This window comes from Dromiciops gliroides, chromosome 3 (assembly GCF_019393635.1).
Source record: "Dromiciops gliroides isolate mDroGli1 chromosome 3, mDroGli1.pri, whole genome shotgun sequence".
NCBI lineage: Eukaryota > Metazoa > Chordata > Mammalia > Microbiotheria > Microbiotheriidae > Dromiciops > Dromiciops gliroides.
The window spans coordinates 490636279-490659885 of NC_057863.1; the positions used below are offsets into that span (position 1 = coordinate 490636279).

At 37.5% G+C, this 23607-nt stretch overlaps 1 protein-coding gene across 3 annotated transcripts in view; it reads left to right on the forward strand.

Annotated features, from left to right (window-relative positions):
* Positions 1-1218: 1218 nt before the first annotated feature.
* CENPJ (centromere protein J) overlaps positions 1219-23607 on the forward strand; it is a 54615-nt gene continuing 32226 nt past the window's right edge. The window contains exons 1-8 of one of the 3 annotated variants that reach the window (XM_043995206.1): positions 1219-1309; positions 6316-6835; positions 8552-8675; positions 9983-10294; positions 11229-11370; positions 15687-15789; positions 15929-17549; positions 18514-18646. In XM_043995206.1, the coding sequence (XP_043851141.1) occupies positions 6407-6835; positions 8552-8675; positions 9983-10294; positions 11229-11370; positions 15687-15789; positions 15929-17549; positions 18514-18646 (2864 nt within the window). In that variant the 5' untranslated portion in view covers positions 1219-1309; positions 6316-6406. Of the gene's footprint in view, positions 1310-6315; positions 6836-8400; positions 8676-9982; positions 10295-11228; positions 11371-15686; positions 15790-15928; positions 17550-18513; positions 18647-23607 lie in introns of those variants that run through there. The other 2 variants (XM_043995207.1, XM_043995208.1) reach the window with 2 other exon arrangements.

Below are 23607 nucleotides of genomic sequence, written 5' to 3' on the forward strand. Positions count from 1 at the left end.
AAAAGTTTAAGAAGCCCTGGTCTATGAGACATCCAGTTTAAAATGTTCAGTGGGCAGTTTGAAATGTGAAAGTGGAGGTGAGGAGATAGGTTAGCGCTGGACAAAACTGAGAATCACAGGAGCTGAAGAGATAAAGTAAGAATTGGGTGGCTAGGGCTAACTTTCCCTACTTGTCAGACAGATAATTGGGAGATGACTATTTTTGGAGTGAACTTTTAGATACATACCTGCCTACCCCTTGGGAAATTTCAGAATGCTGCTGTGACCTAACCAAACAAAAAAATGGGGCCCTCCGCCAAAAAAAAAAATCAACAACAAACCAATGGATATTACCAAAATAGACCTTAAGCAAAAACATCCCCAGTTAAAACAACAAAACCCTTGAGAGTTTTGCTCCTTGAAGGTAAGGACAATCTTTTTGCTTCTATTTGTATTCCAGGAGTCCAGCACAGTGCCTGGCACATTGAAAGCACTTTAAGAGATATTGGTTGACTGTAGCTTTCAAAAGAGGAAGCACAGTTCTAAGGATAGAGTCAGGAAGGCTCTAACCTAGTTAAAACCCCTCCTGGGACATTAGCCCTATTACTATGGACGCCTCTCTTTCATAATTGTCTGGGCCTCAGTTTTCTAATCTCTAAAATGGAGATAGTACCTGTAGAGCTTACCTCATGGTCTCGTTATGGGGCTCTAATGAGAAAACATACATGGACAGTGCTTTGGAGATTTTAAAGCACCAAAGAAACGTCAGTTATTATTGTAAACATCTTTAGCCCCCGGAGGAGCGTTGGCCCTGCTTGACAGCATCAGTTCCAGCTTAGATAAGGCCCCATAAACTTCTTGGTTGGTTGCTTCCTAGTCCTCTGCACCGCCTTCCGCCTTTGGGAGTTGCTAAAAGCAAATTTCTACTACGAAAGGTGGTTTCTGGAAACGATTCTCACTCAAAGTAAAGGAACCACAGTTCCCAAAGCCAACCTCCAAAGCCGCCTCCACTCCCGCCTCTCTTTCCAGCATCAGCGGAAGGAGCTTCTCGACCCAGTCAACGACCAGTAACGTCCATTTCAGGGCTGTGTCCTGGGGGTTGTAGTTCGCAAACCAGCCTGCGGCGCCCTGCCTCTAGGACACTGAAGGCACAGTTGGCCTACATTTCCCAGATGCCTCAGAACCCCGGCGGGTGGAGCCCCGACGGGGTTGGAGGCGGGGCTTCGGTGGAGGCGGTGGCTCATTTGTAAATGGAGCGGGAGGCGCTGGAGGTGCCGCGGCTCTGGCGCCGGTTGGGAACTGAACTGAGGGGCCAGAAGAGGCGAGAGTGGTAATTTGGGGCCGCGGGTGGGGTTCGGGGTCGTTTCCGGGTGGTTGAGGCTGGGGGGGAAAACAGTTTTGTCCTTGGGCGCCTGAGCCCGGCAGCGTTTTGATGCCCTAGGGATGCCCCGGAGCCCCGCTCTGCGGGAGGCCCGGGGGTTTGGGGGAGAGGGAAGACTGCTCCATGGTTGTCCAGTTCGGGGCCTGGGGTGAGGGTGAGGGCGGGGACGCCCTCTCCACTGTGCCCCCGACTTGTCACAGCTTGCTCCGGACGCTTTTTGCTGTAGTGAGATGAGGGTCCGGTTTCTGGGAGGTTTTAAAGAGTTTCTGCTTTAAGTCCCCTGCTGGGCTCCTTTCCCTTTTAAAGTCGCTCTTGATCGTTTTCTGTGCTTTGATGCTGATGGGTTGTGGAACCGTCGCTATCGGTTTCAAGGCTTTTAAATCCTTGGTTTAGAGAAGAAAAGAAAAAGATAAATCTTTTTTTTTTCTTCCCAAAGCAACAAACTAAATTTTCCGTACCATTTAGTAGACTTTGAAGATGTTGTGATGTTGGCAGCAGTTTGTCAGACACTAAAATGACCGTGGCTTTTTTTTTCTTTTTTTTAGAAGGGTGCTTAAAAGTTCTTTTTCCTAGATGCGCTAGGGTTCTCATTCCACCCTTTTTGGAGGGTGGTAGTGGTGGTAGTGCTCCATTGTCTTATGGAAATTTGTCTCCAATTTCTTTCTTTCTTTCGGTGCGGCAGTGAGGGTTAAGTTACTTGTCCAGGGTCACACAGCTAGTAAGTGTCAAGTGTCTGAGGTCAAATTTGAACTCAGGTCGTCCTGAATCCAGGGCTGGTGTTTTATCCATTGCGCCACATAGCTGCCCCCTCCAATTTCATTTTAATATTAGTACGATACATACTGAATCATCACAATGCCAAATTGGCTATTTCTCCAGGTAAAATAGGTATCTGCTCCGTGCTCCCCCACCCACAGCAGATAACTTATAGAAATGAAACAAATTACTTCGATGTAATTGCATGAACTAACTCACTATTTAGGATTAAAGTCATGAAACATTGAACTTGAAGTACATTTCTAGAACAAAACAGTGGGAAAAATAAAAGCCAGCAAATATTTCTTAAGCATCTTCTGTGTGTTAGGTACTGGGGTACAGAGACATAAATAAAAGTTCTTGCCTTTAAAGGGCTTAATTTTTGTTACGGAGGAGACAAATATGGCAGTATATAAAAAATAAATACAAGGTAATTTCCTGGGGGAGGAATAAGGAAAGCTCAGGAAATGCTTCATGTAGGAGGAAGAAAAGATGGAAATAGCTTTAGTGCAGTGGAATGTTTTCTTAGTCTAGTGAGGAATTCTGCTTTTAAATATAACAAAATAATCTTGTAATTTGTTTCTCATCCTGATTTTTTGCTTTTAAAACTTGTTTTCATGTGACCATTTCAATGCCATTTTCAAGTTTACTTTTAATGAAAAATTACCATTGCTCTAGTTGGATACTTTAAATTAATTACATAATAAAGATGAATAATACATATTAAAGGCTATTTTTTTGGTGACAGTAGAAGGATACAGATTTTAAAATATTGAATGTTGTGGATACATAGTAATACAATACTTACCTGTATGCTTTTAAAGCGGTTTTATTTGCTTTAAATGGCATGATGTATTTGTGATATAAGTATTTTAAAGTTTATCTTAACAGGGGCGTGTATCAAGGAATGTTAGTCATAAATGATATTAATTTATTATTCTTGGTACCAAATGTGTTATTTTCTTTTTTTTTTTTTGGTTTGTTTTTTGCGGGGCAATGAGGGTTAAGGGACTTGCCCAGGGTCACATAGCTAGTGTCAAGTGTCCTAGGGATTTGAACTCAGGTCCTCCTGAATCCAGGGCCGGTGCTTTATCCACTGTGCCACCTAGCAGCCCTAAATGTGTTCTTTTCTTTCTTTGAACCTACCTTAATGTCAGTTAGCCCTCGACTATACAAACATTGCATATTCAGGAATAATTCCTACTTCAGTAAAAAGTTGTTTCCTGTCTTTAAAACATCCGTTATGTTTTTGATTTAAGCATTGTTTTCTTCAGTGCCCCATATGTCCAGTGTTTCCCATTTTTTTCTTAAAGTATTATAATGTATAGGTATAAGGCTTGTAATCTACAAATCTTTTGACCAATTTCTTACTCCTGAACTGTATTTTTCAACATTTTTCTTTGCTGTCCTCTCCTGGACTCACCTTTGCATCAATCACTCAGAATCAGAGAATATGTTGAATTAATTTGGAAGTTCTTAATGAATTCTTCATGAAATGTCTCTAGGGGCAGCTAGGTGGTGTAGTGGATAGAGCACTGGCCCTGGATTTAGAAGGACCTGAGTTCAGATGCGGCCTCAGACACTTGACATTTACTAGCTTTGTGACCCTGGGCAAGTCACTTAACCCCCATTGCCCCGCCCAAAAAAAAAAAGGAAAAAACTATTTACTAAAATGTCTCTAGCCCTTCATTCTCTATAGTAAAAGTTGTTATATAAGCTAGGTATTTTTATGGTCTGCTTTTTATTTTATTTTATTTTATTTATTTATTTATTTATTTAATTTTTTTTGTTTTAGTGAGGCAATTGGGGTTAAGTGACTTGCCCAGGGTCACACAGCTAGTAAGTTTTAAGTGTCTGAGGCCGGATTTGAACTTAGGTACTCCTGACTTCAGGGCCGGTGCTCTATCCACTGCGCCACCTAGCTGCCCCTACGCCACCTAGCTGCCCCTTATTTTATTTTTACATGTAAAGATAGTTTTCAACATTTGTAGCCCCTGTTTTTATAGGATTTTGAGTTCCAAATTTTTCTCCCTTCCTTCTTTCCCTTCCCCTCTTCCCAACATGACAAACAGTCTGATATAGGTTATATATATGTACAATCACATTAAACATATTTCCACATTAGTCGTGTTGTGAAAGAAGAATCAGAACAAAAGGGAATTAAAAGAACAACAACAGAAAACCCCCAAAAGTAAAAATAGCATGATTAAATCTGCATTCAGACTCCACAGTTCTTTTTTCTGGATGTGGAGAACACTTTCCATCATGAGTCCTTTGGAATTGTTTTAGATCACTGTATAGCTGAGAAGAGCTAAGTTTATCACAGCTGATCATCACACAATGTTGCTATAACTGTGTACAATGTTCTCCTAGTTCTAGTCACTTCACTCAGCATCAGTCCACTTAAGTCCATGTTTTTCTGAAATCTGCCTGCTTATCATTTCTTAAAGCACAATAGTATTCCATTACATTCATATACCACAATTTGTTCAGCCATTCCCCAATTGATGGGCATCCCCATAATTTCCAATTCTTTGCCACCACAGAGAGCTTCTAGAAATATTTTTGTACAAGTAGGTCCTTTCTCCCTTTTTATGATATCTTTGGGATACAGACCTAGTTGTGGTATTACAGGGTCAAAGAGTATGCACAGCCCCATAGCCCTTTGGGCATAGTTCATGGTCAGCTTTTAAAAAAATGAAATGATCAGACCAACCCTACAAAGTCCTCTATTTGTCTCTCCAAACCTGTGAGCCACTCTCTGTTTAGCTGTGACTTTTGTCTTCTGGTTTCATTAACAGGGAGAACATCAATCAATATTGATAACGTTTCACTTCCTCTAGTAGAATGTCCAATCTTTGGTCATTAGACAAAGATGACCAGTTCTCATATTTAGAATACCAATAGCTAATTTTCACAGATGGGCTAAGCAGTGTTTGATTTGTAGCAACTTCTGTTTTCAGTAGTCTTCCATAGTTGCTGCAAAATCAGAAGGGAGCGATACAGAACTGAGGATCATTTTGTATTTTTCCTTGTTTTATGGGCAACTATGGCCAAAGAATTTTTCACCAAAGGTGATGAGTCTCTTCATACTTAGCTGACAGCCTCTAGGAACCCAGGGTTGTCTGTCTCCGTGTTATAATGAAACTTCACAATAGGATTTTGTAGAAGAGTGTGTGTGTGTGTGTGTGTGTGTGTGTGTGTGTGTGTGTGTGTGTGTGTAAGTGTATACATATATATGTCTATATATACTGAGTATGTGTGTATATATATGCACATACTTATGCTATAGCCAAGTCATATCTGTATAATATATACATCCAGATCTATAGAATATATGTATATGTATGTGTCCATACTATTGTTTTATAATGGTGTCTTTCATAATGGATTGCTGTTTCAGGAGAATACTTGGGAGGGGATGTATATATTCAGTATATATAGACATAGATGCCAATATCGATATGTGTGTATATGCATATGCATATATACTGTGGGGACCAATTTTTAATTGGGGAGTGTTAGCTAAGCGGCTTGCCGAAATATTGGGGCAAGGAAGGAGACCGGCAGCCTCCCTCAAAACAGAACAAGATTTATTTTAACAAGAATGAACTTAAAAAAACCCAACACAAACAGGATCAGTAGGATCAAGGGAAAGGAAATAAAATGGGGAAAGGGAAATTATAATACCTGAAAAAATACCACCGCCCAGGAATCAGCTGAAAATACGCAGCAGAACGCCTGTCGTTTTCCAGCTTCATACTATTTATTTTATAGTGTTGTCTTTCATAATGGATTGCGGTTTCAGGAGAATATTCAGTTTAATTTGTTAGAACATCTGATAGATCCAATTATGCAAACATTATTAAGTGAATATTATGTACAAGGTGCTGTAAGATGTGCTAGAGATAAAAATATGAAAAAACTTCCTAGCTGAGGGAATTCATAGGCCAGTATTAGAAGAGGGAAAAATGTACCCAGGTAACTACAAGTAAGAATGTGAAATATTCAAAGGAGTGGCCAAACAAAAGGGATAAGCTATTCCAGAAGTAGTTCTTTTAGTTGGGGGTTCAGAGGAAAGCTTTGTGAAGGTGGTGGTACCAAAACCCTATTTGAGAAGAGAAAGATTTCAACAAGCCTATGATGGGGCTGGATGCTTTCTATTATAATGGTTTTAATTGCTGTTTTTCTCTCTGCAGGTATTGGATATCAACAGTCAGATCCAACACCTGTATGCTACAAAAGCTTTGACGCTATTTTAACTTAGTGCTTCAGATTACAATTTTCCTGATGCCCACTTCTTCAGAATTAAATAGTGGGCAAAATTTTTTAGCTCAGTGGATGTCCAATCCTTCTCGTGCTGGTGTGATACTGAATCGTGGATTTCCTAGTTTGGAAACAGGGAGAGAGAATCAGTCAAATGCAAATAATTCCTCTAGTTTTACTGTTAAAAGCACAGATTTTTCAGATGGCTGTAGCTTTCTAAGTGATGATTCACTTTGTGAAGAGCAGATCTTGGATTCTAAAAGCCCTTACGGAGTGCAGTCAGATACAAAAGAAACACATGCAGTCTTTCTTCACACTAAAAAGACACAACAATTATTGCCATGCAAAGATGCCCTGAGCCACTGGGAAAATGGCAGAATTGATGTTGAAACTGATGTGGGTGATGCCAAAGAAGCTGCTTATAGAGATCCACTTTTCAAGAAACTTGAGCAGGTAAATAAAATATTTGGCCAGATGGATGGATTATTGTAGGTTTTGTGTACATGGTTTTTATCTTCACTAATAGCTTATATATTTTGTGGGGGAGGGGTTAGACAATTGGGGTTAAGTGAGTGTACATGGTTTTTAAATGCATTTCTGCCCCCCCCCCAAATTTGTGTCCTTTTTTTTTTTTTTTGGGTGAGGCAATTGGGGTTAAGTGACTTGCCCAGGGTCACACAGCTAGTACGTGTCAAGTGTCTGAGGCTGGATTTGTGTTTTTTTTTTTTTTAGTGAGGCAATTGGGGTTAAGTGACTTGCCCAGGGTCACACAGCTAGTAAGTGTCAAGTGTCTGAGGCCAGATTTGAATTCAGGTCCTCCTGAATTCAAGGCTGGTGCTTTATCCACTGTGCCACCTAGCTGCCCCCTGAGGCCGGATTTGAACTCAGGTACTCCTGACTCCAGGGCCGGTGCTCTATCCACTGCGCCATCTAGCTGTCCCCTGAGGCTGGATTTGAACTCAGGTCCTCCTGAATCCAGGGCCAGTGCTCTATCCACTGTGCCATCTAGCTGCCCCAAGTGTCCTTTTTTTAAACTACAAAGAGTATTAGACTTACAAGTTCATTGCTTATTTTTCTTTTTTTAATGTTATTTTCATTTATTGAAATATTTTATTTTCATTTATTTTCCTTTTATTTTCAGTTTTGAGGTCCCTCTCTAGTCCCTCCCCTACCCATTGAGAAAGAAAAAAAAAGTTTACAAATATGTATCATGCAAAAGAAATTCCTACATTACCCATGTCCAAAAAAAATATTCTTCAATTTGCTCTGAGTCCATCACCTCTATATTTGGAGGAGGACAGCATGTTTTATCATGAGTCAGGGTCCTTGTTTATTAATAGAAAATCCCTATCCCTTTTCAGAGAACACATAAATGAATGTTACTAAAAAATTAGTAATTTGTAATGTATCCGTTATAATTTTGTTTTTCTCCCTTGATGCTAGATCTTTCCTAATTATCTTGACTTGCTAGCTATGGGCCAGTAGCTCTAATGATTATGACATGATTCTGCTTAGAACAAGGTCATAAGCTTCCTACCTATATAGTCCAGATCGATTTATTCGAACAAAAGGCTCTGTTGTCATGGACTTTCCCAAAGAGAGGTCTTTTTGGTCCCAAAAGGTATGGTATGGGTTCAGTATAAACCTATAACACTAATGTGAAGATTGCTTCATCTTTCTGGCCCTCAGTTTCCTAATTTGCAAAATGAAGGAAATGGATTCAGGTATCACCAATGCCCCTTTTAGCCATGATGATCAATGCTGCTATGATTCTATAAATAGGAAGAAATAAAATAAAATTATAATTTGTAAGACAAAAATTGAAGAGAGATTAATAACTGAGGAAAAGTTGACAAAAATTGTATTATAACATGGAAAAGAGTGAAAAGATAGGTGGCCTCCTCTGTACTTAGACCATTTGGGCAATAAGATGGTGGATTTGGGCTCTTTTACTGAGGTTGCGACTAGAATTGACATTGTTATGTTGTCAGGTTGTTGCTTTGTTTCTAAAATGATAGAGGCACATTTAAACATGCCTGACGAACCCCTTTTAAAGTCTTTCCTGATAATGGGGAGGTTTGGGAAGGAATAGAAGAAGACGCCAGAAGAGTCAACAGGGCTCTGTGAAGAAACATCGGGTTAATTGAACCAAAAAATGTGTTTGAAAAGCTCAAAGAAGTCCAACAGAAGAAACAGGAGGAGTTGAAGAGGCAGCAATTAGAACAGATCCAGAGGCTCCTGGAGGAGCAAGAGAAACTACTGACTATGGTGTCTGGGCAACAGACACACTCAGGTAAGACTTAGTAGCCATATATGTGACTCAGTTTATATAAATGCTTTATGTTCACTGATTTTCTTTCCATTATAGTGTTTCGATAAGTGGTTGGTAGGATCCTTTTTCATATATAAAGATCGGTACTCAGGCAATAAAAATATAGGTTTTTGGGAGATGATAGTAGGATAGATATGAACTAGAATCTGGGTTCTCTTTGTTCACCTACAGAATGGAACTAGAATTGTGTTCTGACACTTTTTATGTTGTAAGCTATAATGAATGATAGACATCGAATCTAGAATAAAGATTTACTGTAATGTGTTGTGTCGTGTCTAGAAGAAGGTAACTGGGAAAATGAGAGATCTGGAAACTAAGCTCTGTTAAGAACAGTTAAGTAAAATGGGAATGTTTAGCTTGGAGAAGACTTAGGTGAGATATAATAGTGGCTCAGCTACATGAAAGGATACCAAAATAGCTTAAACATGTTTGTCTCGAGGGCAACTAAAACTAATGGATAAAAATTATAGGAAAGCAGATTCCTGCTCAAAGTAAGGAAGAACTTCCTAATGAATAGAGCTATCTTTATTGTGTGAACTCTTGGCAACTTGCATTATTCAGGAAGAAGCTGGATGTCAGAAGTTGTTCCATTAGCAATGAGGTTTGGCTATTTGACCTTTAAAAGTCCCTTCCAACTTTGAGATTCTACAGGTAGCATGGGTCATAAAGTGGGGAGGGCATGGATGTGATTGGTGGCATTAACTTAGATTTAGAGCACTTCAATTCTGACTTCTAGATGCACGTGAGGTGAGTTAGGAGAATAGCTGGGATCCCAGTAGCGAGGGAAGTGGTTGTGATAAGGTTGGCCTAGTACTGTTTTGACGTGTGCTTGAGTTACTGATATGTACTGATAGGGAATTTTTTGTAAGCCATATATCTTTTGGATCCTCAGAAGTATAGGATTAGGAATTTTGGGAGTTAAAGGGAGCATTCTTTGTTCCTTCAAGGAAATGATTAAATAAGAGTATAGAGAACTAAATGCATATTCAAGAATGTGCTGCTGGAAAAAAATGTACTTCATTACTGAATAATGCTACTTTTCCTGAATTTGAGTGCCAACAAATATGTCCCTAATTAAAATCGTGTAGAACTTTGTGTTGAAAATACCAGCATTATTTCATTTAGCTTATTTCATTAAAATGGCACTTTATTTATTATTTCATTTCTGGTTAAGTAGATGAGTGGAAGGGATAGGATTGTAGGAGTAGATTAGTAAAATGAGAAAATTTTTCATAAAATATTAATTTTGCTTGTGTTTTCTTCATAAGGCTTGACTTTACTGTCTGAAGATCAGAGCCCCAAATATGGAACTTCCATTAATTCTACTACACACAAAACCATGCATTTCTTGTCACATGTGTACCAGAATCAAACCAGAGAAAAAACTCATGGTCCTGAAATTTCATCTTGTGGTTCTGTACAAGAAAGAGAAATTAATCCGTGCAGGACTATGAGTAAGGAATGTGTCTTGTCTTCAAAAGGTGGTAGTATTTCTCCAGACTTTTTTCATGAGGCACAGTGTCTAGAAGCATCTGTAAAAACACAGAATGATTTGAAAGAAGAAAATAAAAATATTTCAGGTGAGCTATCTTTTGAACTTAGTGTCTTTATATCTAAATAATATTCTGAATCTCTCTTTCTATATACCTGTAGGAATGCCATTGGGCTATTCCATGATAGAATTCTTTTCTGATACTATTGTTTTGTTAACTTTCTGCCTCCCCTTGTTTGTCTCTCCCTCTTCCTGCTTGTTCCCTCCCCCACTCATGTGAGTGCCCTTGAGCTCTTGCGCTCTCTCTTGCACTCTCTCTTGCTCTTTTGCGCTCTCTCTCTCTCTCTCTCTCTCACACACACACACACACACACAGATTTCATTACAGTAGAAGGTCCAGGATGCTGCAGAGTCACTGAGTTTGGGTTGGCCACAGGTTTTGTGTCTTTTCCACTAGCATTTGTAACTCTGACAACAATTCAAAATTCTACAGGCTTTTCCAAGTGAAACAAAAGTTTTAAAGCTCACCGTGAGAGGATAGACACAGCTTTTGAGTGTGTAATTTTTTTTTTCCTTTTAATCACATACGAATAGGACAGTATGGTAGAGTAGAAGGATTATTAGAGTAGGAACTTGAAAGGCTTTAATTCTAGGCCTACCTCTGCTCTTTACTAGCTATGTGTCTTCCAAAGAGTCAATTAAGGTCACTGAACCTTGGTTTTGTCATATTTTACATTATCTCTAATACTTGTTAGGATCACGTAAGATTATATATATATAAAATCATTTTGTAAACTTATATGCTAGTATTATATAATTTTTTTGGTTTGTTTAATTTGTGGCCTGAATCCATCAGTCACCTGCTTTTGGGCCCAGCATGCTTCCAATGTACTATTGTGCTATACCTGAATATTTTGTATAATTCTAGAGTTTTAAGAACATTTATTTTGGCTCTATATGAATTTGAAAGCTTGTGACACTTTGCATATCTTCAACTAAATATTTCCCAATTCATATCGTAGGGGAAAGTGTACTACCATGTTGGGAGAAAATGACAGAACAGTTACCAGAAGGGAAAGAGGTTACAAACTCAAAAAAACCTGGTGATTCCTCTGATATTAACAATGGAAGAAAATTGTTAGCAGTGTCTAGTATTGAAGAAAGGTATCTATGTTGATTAACATATTAGATATTACATATATATTTTTTTGCATTAAGGTATTACAGTTGAATATGAGTTATTTGTTAAGTGGTGGGGAATCCTTTTACTTAATCATGAAAAATATGTTTTAATTCAGTTAAAAGAATTTATTATGTACTTATTATCTACAAGGTATTTATGCTGGGTATGCAAGGACTAAAAAGTAATACTCATTCTTTTGGAGGAAGAAAATCCAGACATAAGTATAATCCCAAGGTAGGGTGTCACAAGGGCTATTAGGAAAGGGCTATCAAGAAGTTGTAACTGGGGCAGCTAGGTAGCGTAGTGGATAGAGCACCGGCCCTGAAGTCAGGAGTACCTGAGTTCAAATCTGGCCTCAGACACTTAACACACACTTACTAGCTGTGTGACCCTGGGCAAGTCACTTAACCCCAATTGCCTCACCAAACAAACAAACAAAAAAGAAGTTGTAACTAAGTTGAATGTTGCAGGAAGAGAAAGATTCTCAAAGGTCTACATATGGAGGGAGTATATTCTAGGTATGGGGGTGGGGGTGGGATAGCCAGTGTAAATGTATGACCCATGGGAGATGGCTGTTGAATTTCTGGGAACAGTTGGTAGTGCAGTTTGATTATTACATAAACTGTAAAGACAAGTAGTGTGAAAATAAGACAGAATGGTAGGATCTAATTGTGGAAGAACTTAAATTTTAGAATAGGGAGTTTGTAGCTTATCCTCTGGACCAGAACTTTTTTGATCATGCACTCCATTAGCAAAAAAAATAAAATTAAATAAAATTAAAGTTTGTGCATGTACTCCAGTTATGTGTATTTACTTATGTATTATTTACATGTACTATTAATTTTATTTACCTTATAAAGCTTAAAAATAGGTGTGATGTTTTATCTTAGAGTAACTAGGGAGTCACTGTAATCTTATTGAATAGAGAGATAACATGGTCAGACCTGCACTTTAAAAAAATTCTTTTGGCAGCTGTGTGGAAAATGAATGGGGGTGGGGTGGGAATTTGAGGCAGAGAAATCAAGAAAGGCTATTGAAATAGCCCAGGTAGGAAGTGATAAGACAACAACATCGTAAGAGATGGGGATGTGTGAGATGTGGTAGAGATAGAGATGACAGGATTTGGCAACTGACTAGATATGTGGGGTGAGGGAAGGTTAGATGTCAAAAGAGAAGGACAACAGAAACATGGAAATTTGGAAGAGAGTTGAGTTTTGGGAAAAAAGTAATGAGTTCTCTTTTACCTTTGTTGAGTTTGAGATGGCATATCCTGATCAAAATGTCAAACATGAAATTTGTTATATATGAGGCTAGAATTCAGAAGAGAGATTCAGACTAGTTACATAGATCTACATAGTGATGACAAGAAAACCCACAGGAATTGACATAGTTACCAAGCAAGAGCTTGGTTAGGGAATGTGAAATGAATGATCATCCCACAAAGGAGTCTGGGAAGGAATGGGTAAACAGCTGTCAGAATGAAGGGAGAAAGCATGTCACAGCGATGTAGGGAGGAGAGGGTAGTCAGTTGTGTCCAAATGTCACAGAGAAGCATTGTTAAAAGGATGAGGATTAAGAAAAGGACATTAGATTTGATGATCAGAAAATCACTGCTAACTTTGAGAAGAGAACTTTCATTTTGAGTGGGCAGTTACGGATAAGGGGGTTGAGATCCTGGGAAAGTACTTGGAAGGATAGTGATCATCCCCGCCCTTCCCTCCCCCTCCCCTCCCCTCCCTCTCCCCTCCCCCTGCCCCTCCTCCCCTTCAGAAATAGAGAAGTTCAGATGAGTGATGGCTTTTGGGGAAAAGATAATACAATTACAATCCAGCCATATTTAAATATCTTAGCTTACTCTTTTCCATGGAAAAAGGAATAGTGTGTGAGGGGGAGGTAAGTGTGAGGAGAGGGTTAGAAGGGGCTTACTGTTCCCTGCTCTGGAGCATGAAGCCTGCTGCTGTGGTGATCTGTGGGGATACCAGGAACAGTGGTACTGAAAATTATCCTGTGAAACTTTTTCAGTTGCTTGGGCTGAATTAGGTTGTGTCTTGTCTACCCTGAGGGGTTCAGGCCTAGTGAAGCCACAGGTCAGCTGTAGGAAGGGGAAATGGTATGTAGGAAGAGAGTCATGGTATTGTGTAAGACACAAACATATTATTGGCTATGGCAGGGGAGGGTGGAATGCAATCCATGTTCTCACCTGCTTGTTGATCATCCACCCCTTGGGGCATTACATAGCCCTCACTTTGGTGACCCCTTCTCTAGGCCATGAGAACCATTGAAGGCTTTTGACCAGAGGAGTGAAGATGGTCTGAAAGATGACTTGGAGAGAAAAAAGACTGGGGGTGGGAGACCAGTTGGGAGGCTAGAGTTGAGAGTAGATATAGATGTCTACACTTATTACCTCTCTTTCCTTCCTTCTCACTGTCTCCTCAGTTCCTTGCAGTCTAGATTTTGACCTCATAACTCAACTGAAACTACTTTCCCTAGTGTTACCAATGCTCTTTTAGTTACCAATTCTGATACTATTTTCTCAGCTTTCTTGAACTCTGACACTGTTGACTACACTCCTTTCTTGTCTACTATCTTCTCTGGGTCTCTGTGACACTGTTCCCTCCTGGTTCTCTTCCCTGTGTGACCATTCTTTCCCAGTCTCTTTTGCTGGCTCATCATCCATATCACAACTTTTAACTGTGAATGTGTCCTGGGCCCTTTTTCTTTCCTACTCTCTCTGGCTTGATGACCTTATTAGCTCCCGTAGATTTAGCCATCATCTATAGGTTAAGAACTCGTAGATCTATATTCTTGTCCCAGTGTCTCTCTTTATTGTTTGTCAGTCCTGTGTCCTTGCTTTTTCATTAGACATTTCAAACTGGATGCCTCAGATACATCTCAAACTCAGCCTGACTAAAACAGAACTCCTTGTGACCTCCACCTCTGTCTCACAAACATGCACCTTTTCCAACTCTCCTTATTCCTTTTGAAGATGCCACTGTTCTGCCAGTCATCCAGCATCATAATCCTGTCAAGAAAGTCAGCTTCTCCCTCTCCCTCACCTAGTCACCGAATTGACAGATCTTGCCATCCCTCCTTCCACAGCATCTCTCCACTCACCTGGCCAGCACCATGGTTCAGTACCTCATTACCTCTTGCCTGATTATTGCAGAGCCTTTCAATTGGTTTCCCTTCCTCCTGTCCCTTATCTATTCACCTGCTCTGGTGCTCTAGGATAGTAAATAAACTCCACTGTATTTAGCTTTTTAAGCACTTTACAACACGGTCCCAACCTATGGTCCCTTCTACTTCCTTGTTGGACATTTCACTTCCTCCTGCACTTGGTGATGTAGCCAAACTGGCCTTCGTAATGGCTGTCCCCTTTGCCCGGAATATACTCTCTTGTCTCCACAGAATCTCTTTCTTTAAAATACAGCTCAAGCACCTCCTTCTACAAAGAACTTTTCCTGATCCTCCTCAGCTGTTAATGCTCTTTCTCTTTCCCTCCCTCCCTTGTATTTAACTACTTTGTGATAATTCTGTCTGTACTTAGATGTGTACTTGTTGTCTTCCTTGGAAGCTCCTTGAGATTAGGCTTGTTTCATTCCTTGTGTTTGCAGCCTGAGGATGCCTAGTACAGTGCCTAATATTTAGGAGTCACTGAGTAAATGCTTATTGACTGGGTGTATGCAGCAGTTAGATGTTGTCGATATGGAAATGACAAGATGTGGTAAGTGAGGGAGAGGAAAAATAGTTGAGGTTTTAGGTCCAGGTGACTGGCTTTCCAGATAGATGGGGAAACTGATCCTAACAGGAGAGGGACTTGACTAAGGTCATATAGTTAGTAAGTGACTAAGCTGGGATATTGTCTTCCCTCCCTGTGAGGTAAATAGTAGAAGTATGATTCTCTCTATTATACTCATGGGGAACCTGACAGGAAAAGACTGACTCAGGGTTGAACAGCTGGTAAGCATCAGAGACAGCTTTTGAATCCAGATCTTTTGACTTGAAGCACCGCTCTCTTTCTTTCTTACCATTCTTACCACACTGTTAAAATGTTCATGTTAATATATTTTTATTAAGGGTATAATGTATTATATGGACTCATTGTGATCTATTGTGTTAGAATATTAATGTATTAGATTTATTTGCTTAGATTTTGTTTCTTAAAATGGTTTATAAAATAGTAAATAATCTTTTAAAATTTAAAACTTAAGGTTCTTAGAAATCTTAATGTGGCACTTAATGTTAAATGTTTTAACATCAGGATTTATTTGCTTCATAATTTTATTTTCATTATTAGGCCAATTAAAGCTGCCATTAGAGAAAGGAAACAGACGTATGAAGAATTCTTAGAGGAACAGATTCAGATAGAAGAACAGGAACTGAAACAAAAGCAGCTACAGGTTAGCATTTCAGATGTTTTGACTATAATATCCCAAACCTTTAAAAATTCATCATTATTACATAGCTTACTTTAGAAGTACCTTGACTATTACTAAGTAATATACAAAATTAATTAAATTCTATTTATTTTATTTTTAGGAAGCAGAAATGTCATTGCTAACCAAAGTAATACCAAAACGACCATTCTTAAAACGAGGAGAAGGCCTAGCTAGGTTTACTAATGCTAAATCTAAATGTTGGAAATCAAAAGAGAGTAAATCAATGATTCATCAAAGCATGCCAGAAGAACAACCTGTGTTTAAAGCAGACAGACAACAAATGCAGCGGAAAACTGCTCTCATAAATAAGGAACTAGTTACAGAGATGAAAAAGAATAATCAAGTGAGAATGAAGACCAGTTCTGCTGCAGTTTCTCAGAAGTCAAAAATACTTAAGAGTAATAATGGGAAAACTGTTTCTCCATCAAAAATGAAAATACAATTTGGGAAAAAATTTGATGGGCAGTTTAGAGATCAGCTAAAATTAGAAAAAAACACTAAGTTAGAGCCTAATAAAGAAAATATACCAGAGGGTTCAAAACCCTTTGAAATTGGTTGCAAAGTCAGAAATAAGCCACAATGCACAGAAAAGCCTCTTATTTCTACAGAGCTCACCAACCCCACCTCTGTTTCTAAAAACTCTATGGGTCATATTGTAAAAGATCCAGAATTTTCTTTTGAAGTTTCATTTCAGAAGAAATTAGACAATTGGGAAAAGGAAAAAGAAAAGGAAAACTTGGAGTTAGATGAATTTTTGTTCTTGGAACAAGCTGCTGATGAAATATCATTCTCTAGTAATTCCTCATTTGTATTAAAAATCTTAGAAAGAGACCAGCAGACTACCAGAGGTCACAGAATGTCTTCTACCCCAGTCAAATCAGGACAGCAAATGAAAAGAAATGTAATAGATATTGTTACTCCACACAACCAAAATAAAAAATTGGACCATATTAAACAAGAAGATAAGAATATGTGTGAAATAACAAAACATCTTGAATCAAAAACATCACCCCTTAGTTTGAAAGAACAGATCAGCAAGGTCAGCAAAAAAGGATTTCAAACTACTACTTCTGAGAATCAAATTAAATGGAATGTAAGTGAGGATGAAGATGATGGGAACAGTGCTATCAGCAGTGACTTTGAAGAGCAACTGGATAGCACCATAAAAGCAACAAATGAAGATACTAACAAGTTTTTCAGCAGCTGCAGAGAAGATAATCCAGAGAAGGGTGATGGCAAAGGACCTTTCCGAGACACTAGGAAGGAGGGTAAAAGCAGGGATATTGATCTGGATTTGTCAGATAAAGATGACAGTAGTGATGAATCCATTGTGGTAGAAAGCATGAATGATAAAGTTTCTGAGGCTTCAAGAAGAGCATCATGTACAAATATGAATAAAATTGACTTTGATGATGAGCGAACATGGACTGACCTAGAAGAAAATGAAAGTAACCTTGACATACTTGGGAATGAAGATGTTAATGGGCTTCCACTGATGGATCATTGTAGTAAAACTGAAATAGCTAATTTGGACAAAGCAATAAAAAGGAAGGTTGCACCCATAAAGAAAGGAGATGATTTATGTAAATCCAGTAAGAGTAGAAGTCCTCCTCCTTCTGATCTGATGATGAAACTCTTTCCTTCCCTGAAGCCTAAACCTAGGTCAGACTCACACTTAGCATCTGAATCTGAATTAAATAAAAGCCAAGAACAACCCCTTGGTAAGCCTTTCTACTATCAGAAACTAAAGATTTATCAAAATTTTATAAAGCCTAACTTTATTCTGTGATTTCTATTAAGTAAGATCAGATATTTGAAACCTGATGTGGCATCAATTTGAAAAAATTTTTTTGATTGCGTACTCCCATGTAAGGTGCTGTTAAGGTACCTCCTTACCAAAGATATAAAAATTATAATCTGGGCCCCTGTGGGCTTTGCTGTCTAGAAGGAGACTTGCATATGTACAGATCACTATAATACGATGTCAGACCTAGTAAGATATCAAGAAAGTGTTCCAGGAGCATAGTTGAAGGAAGTTTATTTAGTGGGCCTGACCCAAACATTGAGATAATCTAGTAAAAGGGTTTAGAAGAAAATAAGAGTGGAAAGACATGTAGTTTTTTACTTTTCTAATTCCATGTGTCAATATTCATTCATATGCAACCCAGGAATATTCTAATACCTTTCATAAACAGGAAGTATTCAGTTTTGGGAAAGTTTGAAGGAACCCTTGCTTACGTAGCCTTATTTCACAAGCATTCTCACCCTGGAGGAACATGAATTCCAGGAGACTTCTAATTTATCTCTAAAGATTTCTGCCTATATACTGTGAATTTGAGAGATGAGAATTTGTGTATGTGTGTGAGATAGGAGGGACTTATTTCCCCCAAACATTAAATTGGCATTGTCCAATCCATCATTAGATTTTGACTGTATATAACTTAAGTGGGTGATTTATGATAGAATTTTTAACATTCCAAGGTGGATGAAATATTTATATTTAGAGTTTAGGTGCTTTCTTTAGGGAAATTAGGCCGGTTTTTATTATTTTTCATTAACTGGAGGAGGGCTTGTAAGTTATTTTAACTCTAAAGTACCTATACATTGTTATCATTTAATAATGGCAATTATTACTATAGGTTTTCTAATCACAACCTGGCATTCATATTATTTGATATGTTGTAGGTGATAGTGTTCGCTCCCAGATTTTGAGAGAGAAAGTTGTTGAGTTGGAAACAGAAATTGAAAGATTTAAAGCTGAAAATGCTTCATTAGCTAAACTCCGCAATGAAAGAGAAAGTGCCTTAGAAAATCTCAGGTAAGTTTGTGGATCTTTAGAGTGTGGTGCATGTGATCTTCACAAGGAATAGACTTTAAATCAATTACATCTTGAAATGCTATTGTATTTTCGGTGGCCAACAAAAACTTCAAGGATTCTCTTTAGGCAATGGCTATCTTCAATACTCAGTGATTCTTAATATTTAATCTTCTTTTCTTATGAAAGGTGAGGGTCAAAAGAGTTTAAGCAGCTCACATAATACCTGAAATGGGTATACTGGCATCCTAGGTTTCATTGTTTAACTTAGAGCATAGAGACTGAAAAGTACCTACCCTATAACAGCTAACATTTTCAATGATGCTTACTATATGCCAAGCACTGGGCTAAGTGCTTTACAATTATTATTTCATTTGATCTTCATAATGACCCTGGAAGGTTGGTGCTATTCTTTGTGTGTGTGTGTGTGTGTGTATGTGTGTGTGTCAATTGGGGTTAAGTGACTTGCCCAGGGTCACACAGCTAGTAAGTGTTAAGTGTCTGAGGCCAGATTTGAACTCAGGTACTCCTGAATCCAAGGCTGGTGCTCTATCCACTGCACCACCTAGCTGCCCCACTATTCTTATTCCTATTTTACAGATGAGGAAACTTGAGATAGAAGTTAAGTGACTTGCCCAGGGTCCCATAGCTAATGAATGCCTGAGACAGGATTTGAAATTCAGGTCTTCCTGACTCCAGACCCAGAGCTCTGTTCACTGTGCCACCTAGATGTTTAATCAGCTTTACAGAAAAAGTAAACATAGTTTTCAGTGGCAACTTAACACATTCTTAATTCTTTCAGATCTGATTGTACAGGAACAGATTATTTTTGTATAGTTGGATTCTGTGTATATACATTGTTTCCAGTGCTGCTTTTTTTTACTGAGTATTATTTTGTAGACATAGCCGCATTATTCTTCATCATATTCAGCATCCTTTAAGTCAATATGTATAGGGTATTCATCTTTACAGTTATTTTGTCAGGCACTGTTCACAAGACAACACAATGATTCCCATTTCTCAGGGAATTTATATTCTCCTAGGGGCAGATATTAATGTCTGTTCAGTGATTTCTTAATTGTACAAAATTTAGGTTGTTGGCAAGATTTTTATGTTGTTAGATTGAAAACTTTGAATGTCTTTGTTTTTTTTTAAATTTAATTTTAATTTTATTTTTCTCAAATACATGTAAACAAAAAATTTTTAACTTCTATTTTAGAAAATTTTGAGTTCCAAATTCTCTCTTCCTTCCTTTCCCTCCTCCATCCTTGAGAGGGCAAGTAATCTGATACAGATTACACACGTACAGTTATGTAAAACATTTCCGTATTAGTCATGTTGCAAAATAAGAACAAACAAAACAAGAACAATACATTAAAAAAAATAAATAATACAGTTTTAAAAGCTTCATTCTTCATTCAGACTCCATCAGTTCTTTCTCTGGAGGTAGATTGAATTTTTCATTATAAATCCTTCAGAATTGTCTTACATCACTGTATTGTTGAGAATAGCTAAGTCGTTCCCAGTTGATCATCATACAATATTATTGTTACTATGTGTATACAATGTTCTAATTCTGCTCACTTTGCATCAGTTCATATAAGCCTTCCCAGGTTTTCTTTTCTTTTCTTCTTTTTTTAGGGGCAGTGAGAGTTAAATGACTTGGCCAGGGTCACACAGCTAGTAAGTGTCAAGTGTCTGAGGTCTAATTTAAACTCAGGTTCTCCTGAATCCAGGGCCAGTGCTTTATCCACTGTCACCTAGCTTCCCCCTTCTCAGGCTTTTCTGAAAACACCTTGCTCATCATTTCTTATAGCATAATAGTATACCATGACAGTCATATGATAGAATTTGTTCATCCATTCCCCAATTAGTGGGTATCCCCTCAATTTCCAATTCTCTGCCACCCAAAGAGGTGCTATAGAACCATTGTGCACAGAGACAGCAATACAATGATCCAAGAAAATCCCAAAGGACTATTGATGAAACATACTATCCATCTCCAAAGAAAGAACTGATATTGATTGAACACAGACTGAAGCATGCTATTTTTCACTTTTTTCTTTTATTCAAGTTTTCTTATACAAAATGACTAATATGGTAATGTTTTACGTAATTGTACATGTGTAACCCATATCTGATTGCTTATTGCCTCAGGGAGGGGAGAGTGAAGGGAGGAAAGGAGGGACAAAAATTGGAACTAAAAATTATAAATAAAAATGTTTATTACTTTAAAAAAAGAGATGCTATAAATATTTTTGTACATATAGGACATTTTCCTTTTTTTTTTTTTTTTTTTTGGTATCTTTGGGATATAGACCGACTAGTAGTATTTCTGGTTCATAGGGTATGCAGTTCTATAGTTCTTTGGACATGGCTCCAAATTGCTCTCCAGAATGGTTGGATCAGTTCCACGAACGGTGTAACAAATGGTGCTTTAGTGTCCCTATTTTTCCACATTACTTCCTACATTTGTCATTTTCCTTTTCTGTCATATTAACCAATCTTTAATCAGTAGCATTTTTTCATATTACTATTGATAGCTTTGATTTCTTCTGAAAACTACCTGTTCATATCCTCTGACCATTAATTAGTTGGGGAAAGACTCATATTCTTATAAATTTGGCTCAATTATATATTTAAGAAATGATGTCTTCATCAGAAAAACCTGCTATAAAATTTTTTCCCAGTTTACTGCTTCCCTTCTTATCTTGGCTGCATTGGTTTTGATTGTGTAAAAACTTTTTAATGGGATGTAATCAAAATTATCCATTTTCTATTCAGTAATTCTCTCTGTCTTTTGTTTGGTCATAAATTCTTTCCTTATCCACAAATCTGAAGGCAAAATATTCCGTGTTTCCCTAATTTGCTTATGATATTACCCTTTATGAATGTCTGTACAATAGTTTTTCTCTCCTCTTTTTCTCCTTTTTCAGAAATAATTTGTAAATTCTGTTATACTTTTCTGTGTTACTTGAAAAATAATCATTTTCAAGCTGTTCTAGGTACTGTGCTAAAAGTAAGTTCTAGGAATCTAAAGAAATGTAAAGACATAGTCCCTGTGCTTAGGGAGTTTACATTCTAGTCTAGCTCCTAGCTTCTTAAACTGTGAGTTGTAACACCATATGGGGTTTTGTAACTGAATATGGGGGTCACGAAAATTTTATGTTTATCATATTTTATTTCAAAGATGATTAAATTACATTTAAATTTAGTTCTTAAAAATTAATCATCATGATTTGAGTTCATAAGTAGGAGTTTTATTCCTGTCTCTAGGGCATGATCATTTAAAAACATATGAAAACTCGGGCAGCTAGGTGGTGCAGTGGATAAAGTATCGGCCTTGGATTCAGGAGGACCTGAGTTCAAATCCAGGCTCAGACACTTGGCACTTACTAGCTGTGTGACCCTGGGCAAGTCACTTAACCCTCATTACCCCGCAAAAACAAAACAAGAAAACAAATAAAAACATATGAAAACTCAAAGCACAAATCGTAGAAACAATGAACAATTATGTAAAAAAATTATAACAATGAGACAACATACCAAAATTTCTGTGATGTAACTAAATCAGTCCTCAGAGGAATATCACTTTGAAAATATGCATTAACAAAAAAAGAGGATCAATGAAATGAGACTTCAATTTGAAAAACCTAGAGAATCAACAAATAAACAACCTCCCTGAAAGTACAAAAAAAAAAGAAATCTTGAAAATTATCTGAAAAAGAGATAATAGTAGGGTGCAAAATAAAAGACTATAGAAATAATAAGGAAAAGCTGGTTCTTTGAAAAGACTAATTATTGATAAGCCCTTTTTACTATCCTGATCAAAAAAAGAGATGAAAACAAAAATGCCAAAATAAAAAATGAACAAGGGGTCATGAAAATTTTGGCAACAGTAAAAAGTTATATATACCTGTTTTATATACCTATATATCCAGGGTTGTGTAAAAATTTCTCAGGTGAAAAGAGGTTGTGAGTGAAAAAGGTTTAAGAAGCCCTGCCCTAGACCATAGTAGGGGAGCTGCAAGGCCATTGACTTACTTCCTAAGGGCAAGAATTCACCTAGATCAGATTCTGTTTGTTGTTGTTGGTTTTTTTTTTTTGTTTTTTTTTTTAGTGAGGCAATTGGGGTTAAGTGACTTGCCCAGGGTCACACAGCTAGTAAGTGTTAAGTGTCTGAGGCCGGATTTGAACTCAGGTACTCCTGACTCCAGGGCCGGTGCTCTATCCACTGCTCCATCTAGCTGCCCCTGTTGTTATTTTTAATGATATGGTCAATTATGTTGATAGTTTTCCTAATGTTGAACCAGCTCTGCATTCCTGGTATAAATTCCACCTTGTCATAATGTATGATCTTTGTGATATATTGTAATCACCTTAACTTTTTTCATTAATGTTTGTTAAAGGAATTAGTCTATAGTTTTTTTCTCTCTATTTGTTCTTCCTAGTTTAGGTATCAAAACCATATTTACATCATAAAAGAAATTTGATAGGATTCCTTCTTTACCTGGTTCTGAGGATTTTTTCTTAGGGAGCTCATTGATGGGTCATTCAATTTCTTTTTGTAAGATAGGGTTATTTAAATATTCTGTATCCTTTTCTGTTAATCTGGGCAATTTATATTTTTCTAAATATTCATGTATTTCACTTAGATTGTCAGTTTTACTGGCATATAATTAGGATAATTGCTTTAATTTTTACTTCATTGCTAGTACATTCACCCTTTTCCTTTTTTATATTGGTAATGTGGTTTTCTTTTTTTAAAATAAAATTTTGAAATGGTTTATCTATTTTTTTGATAAAGCCAATTCCTAGTTTAGTTATTAATCCAATTTTTTATTTTAAATTTTATTAATCTCTCCTTTGTTTTTCAGGATTTCTATTTTGGTGTTTAATTGGGAATTTAAAATTTTTTTTTTCTAGTTTTTTTAGTTGCATGACTAATTCATTGATCTGCTCTT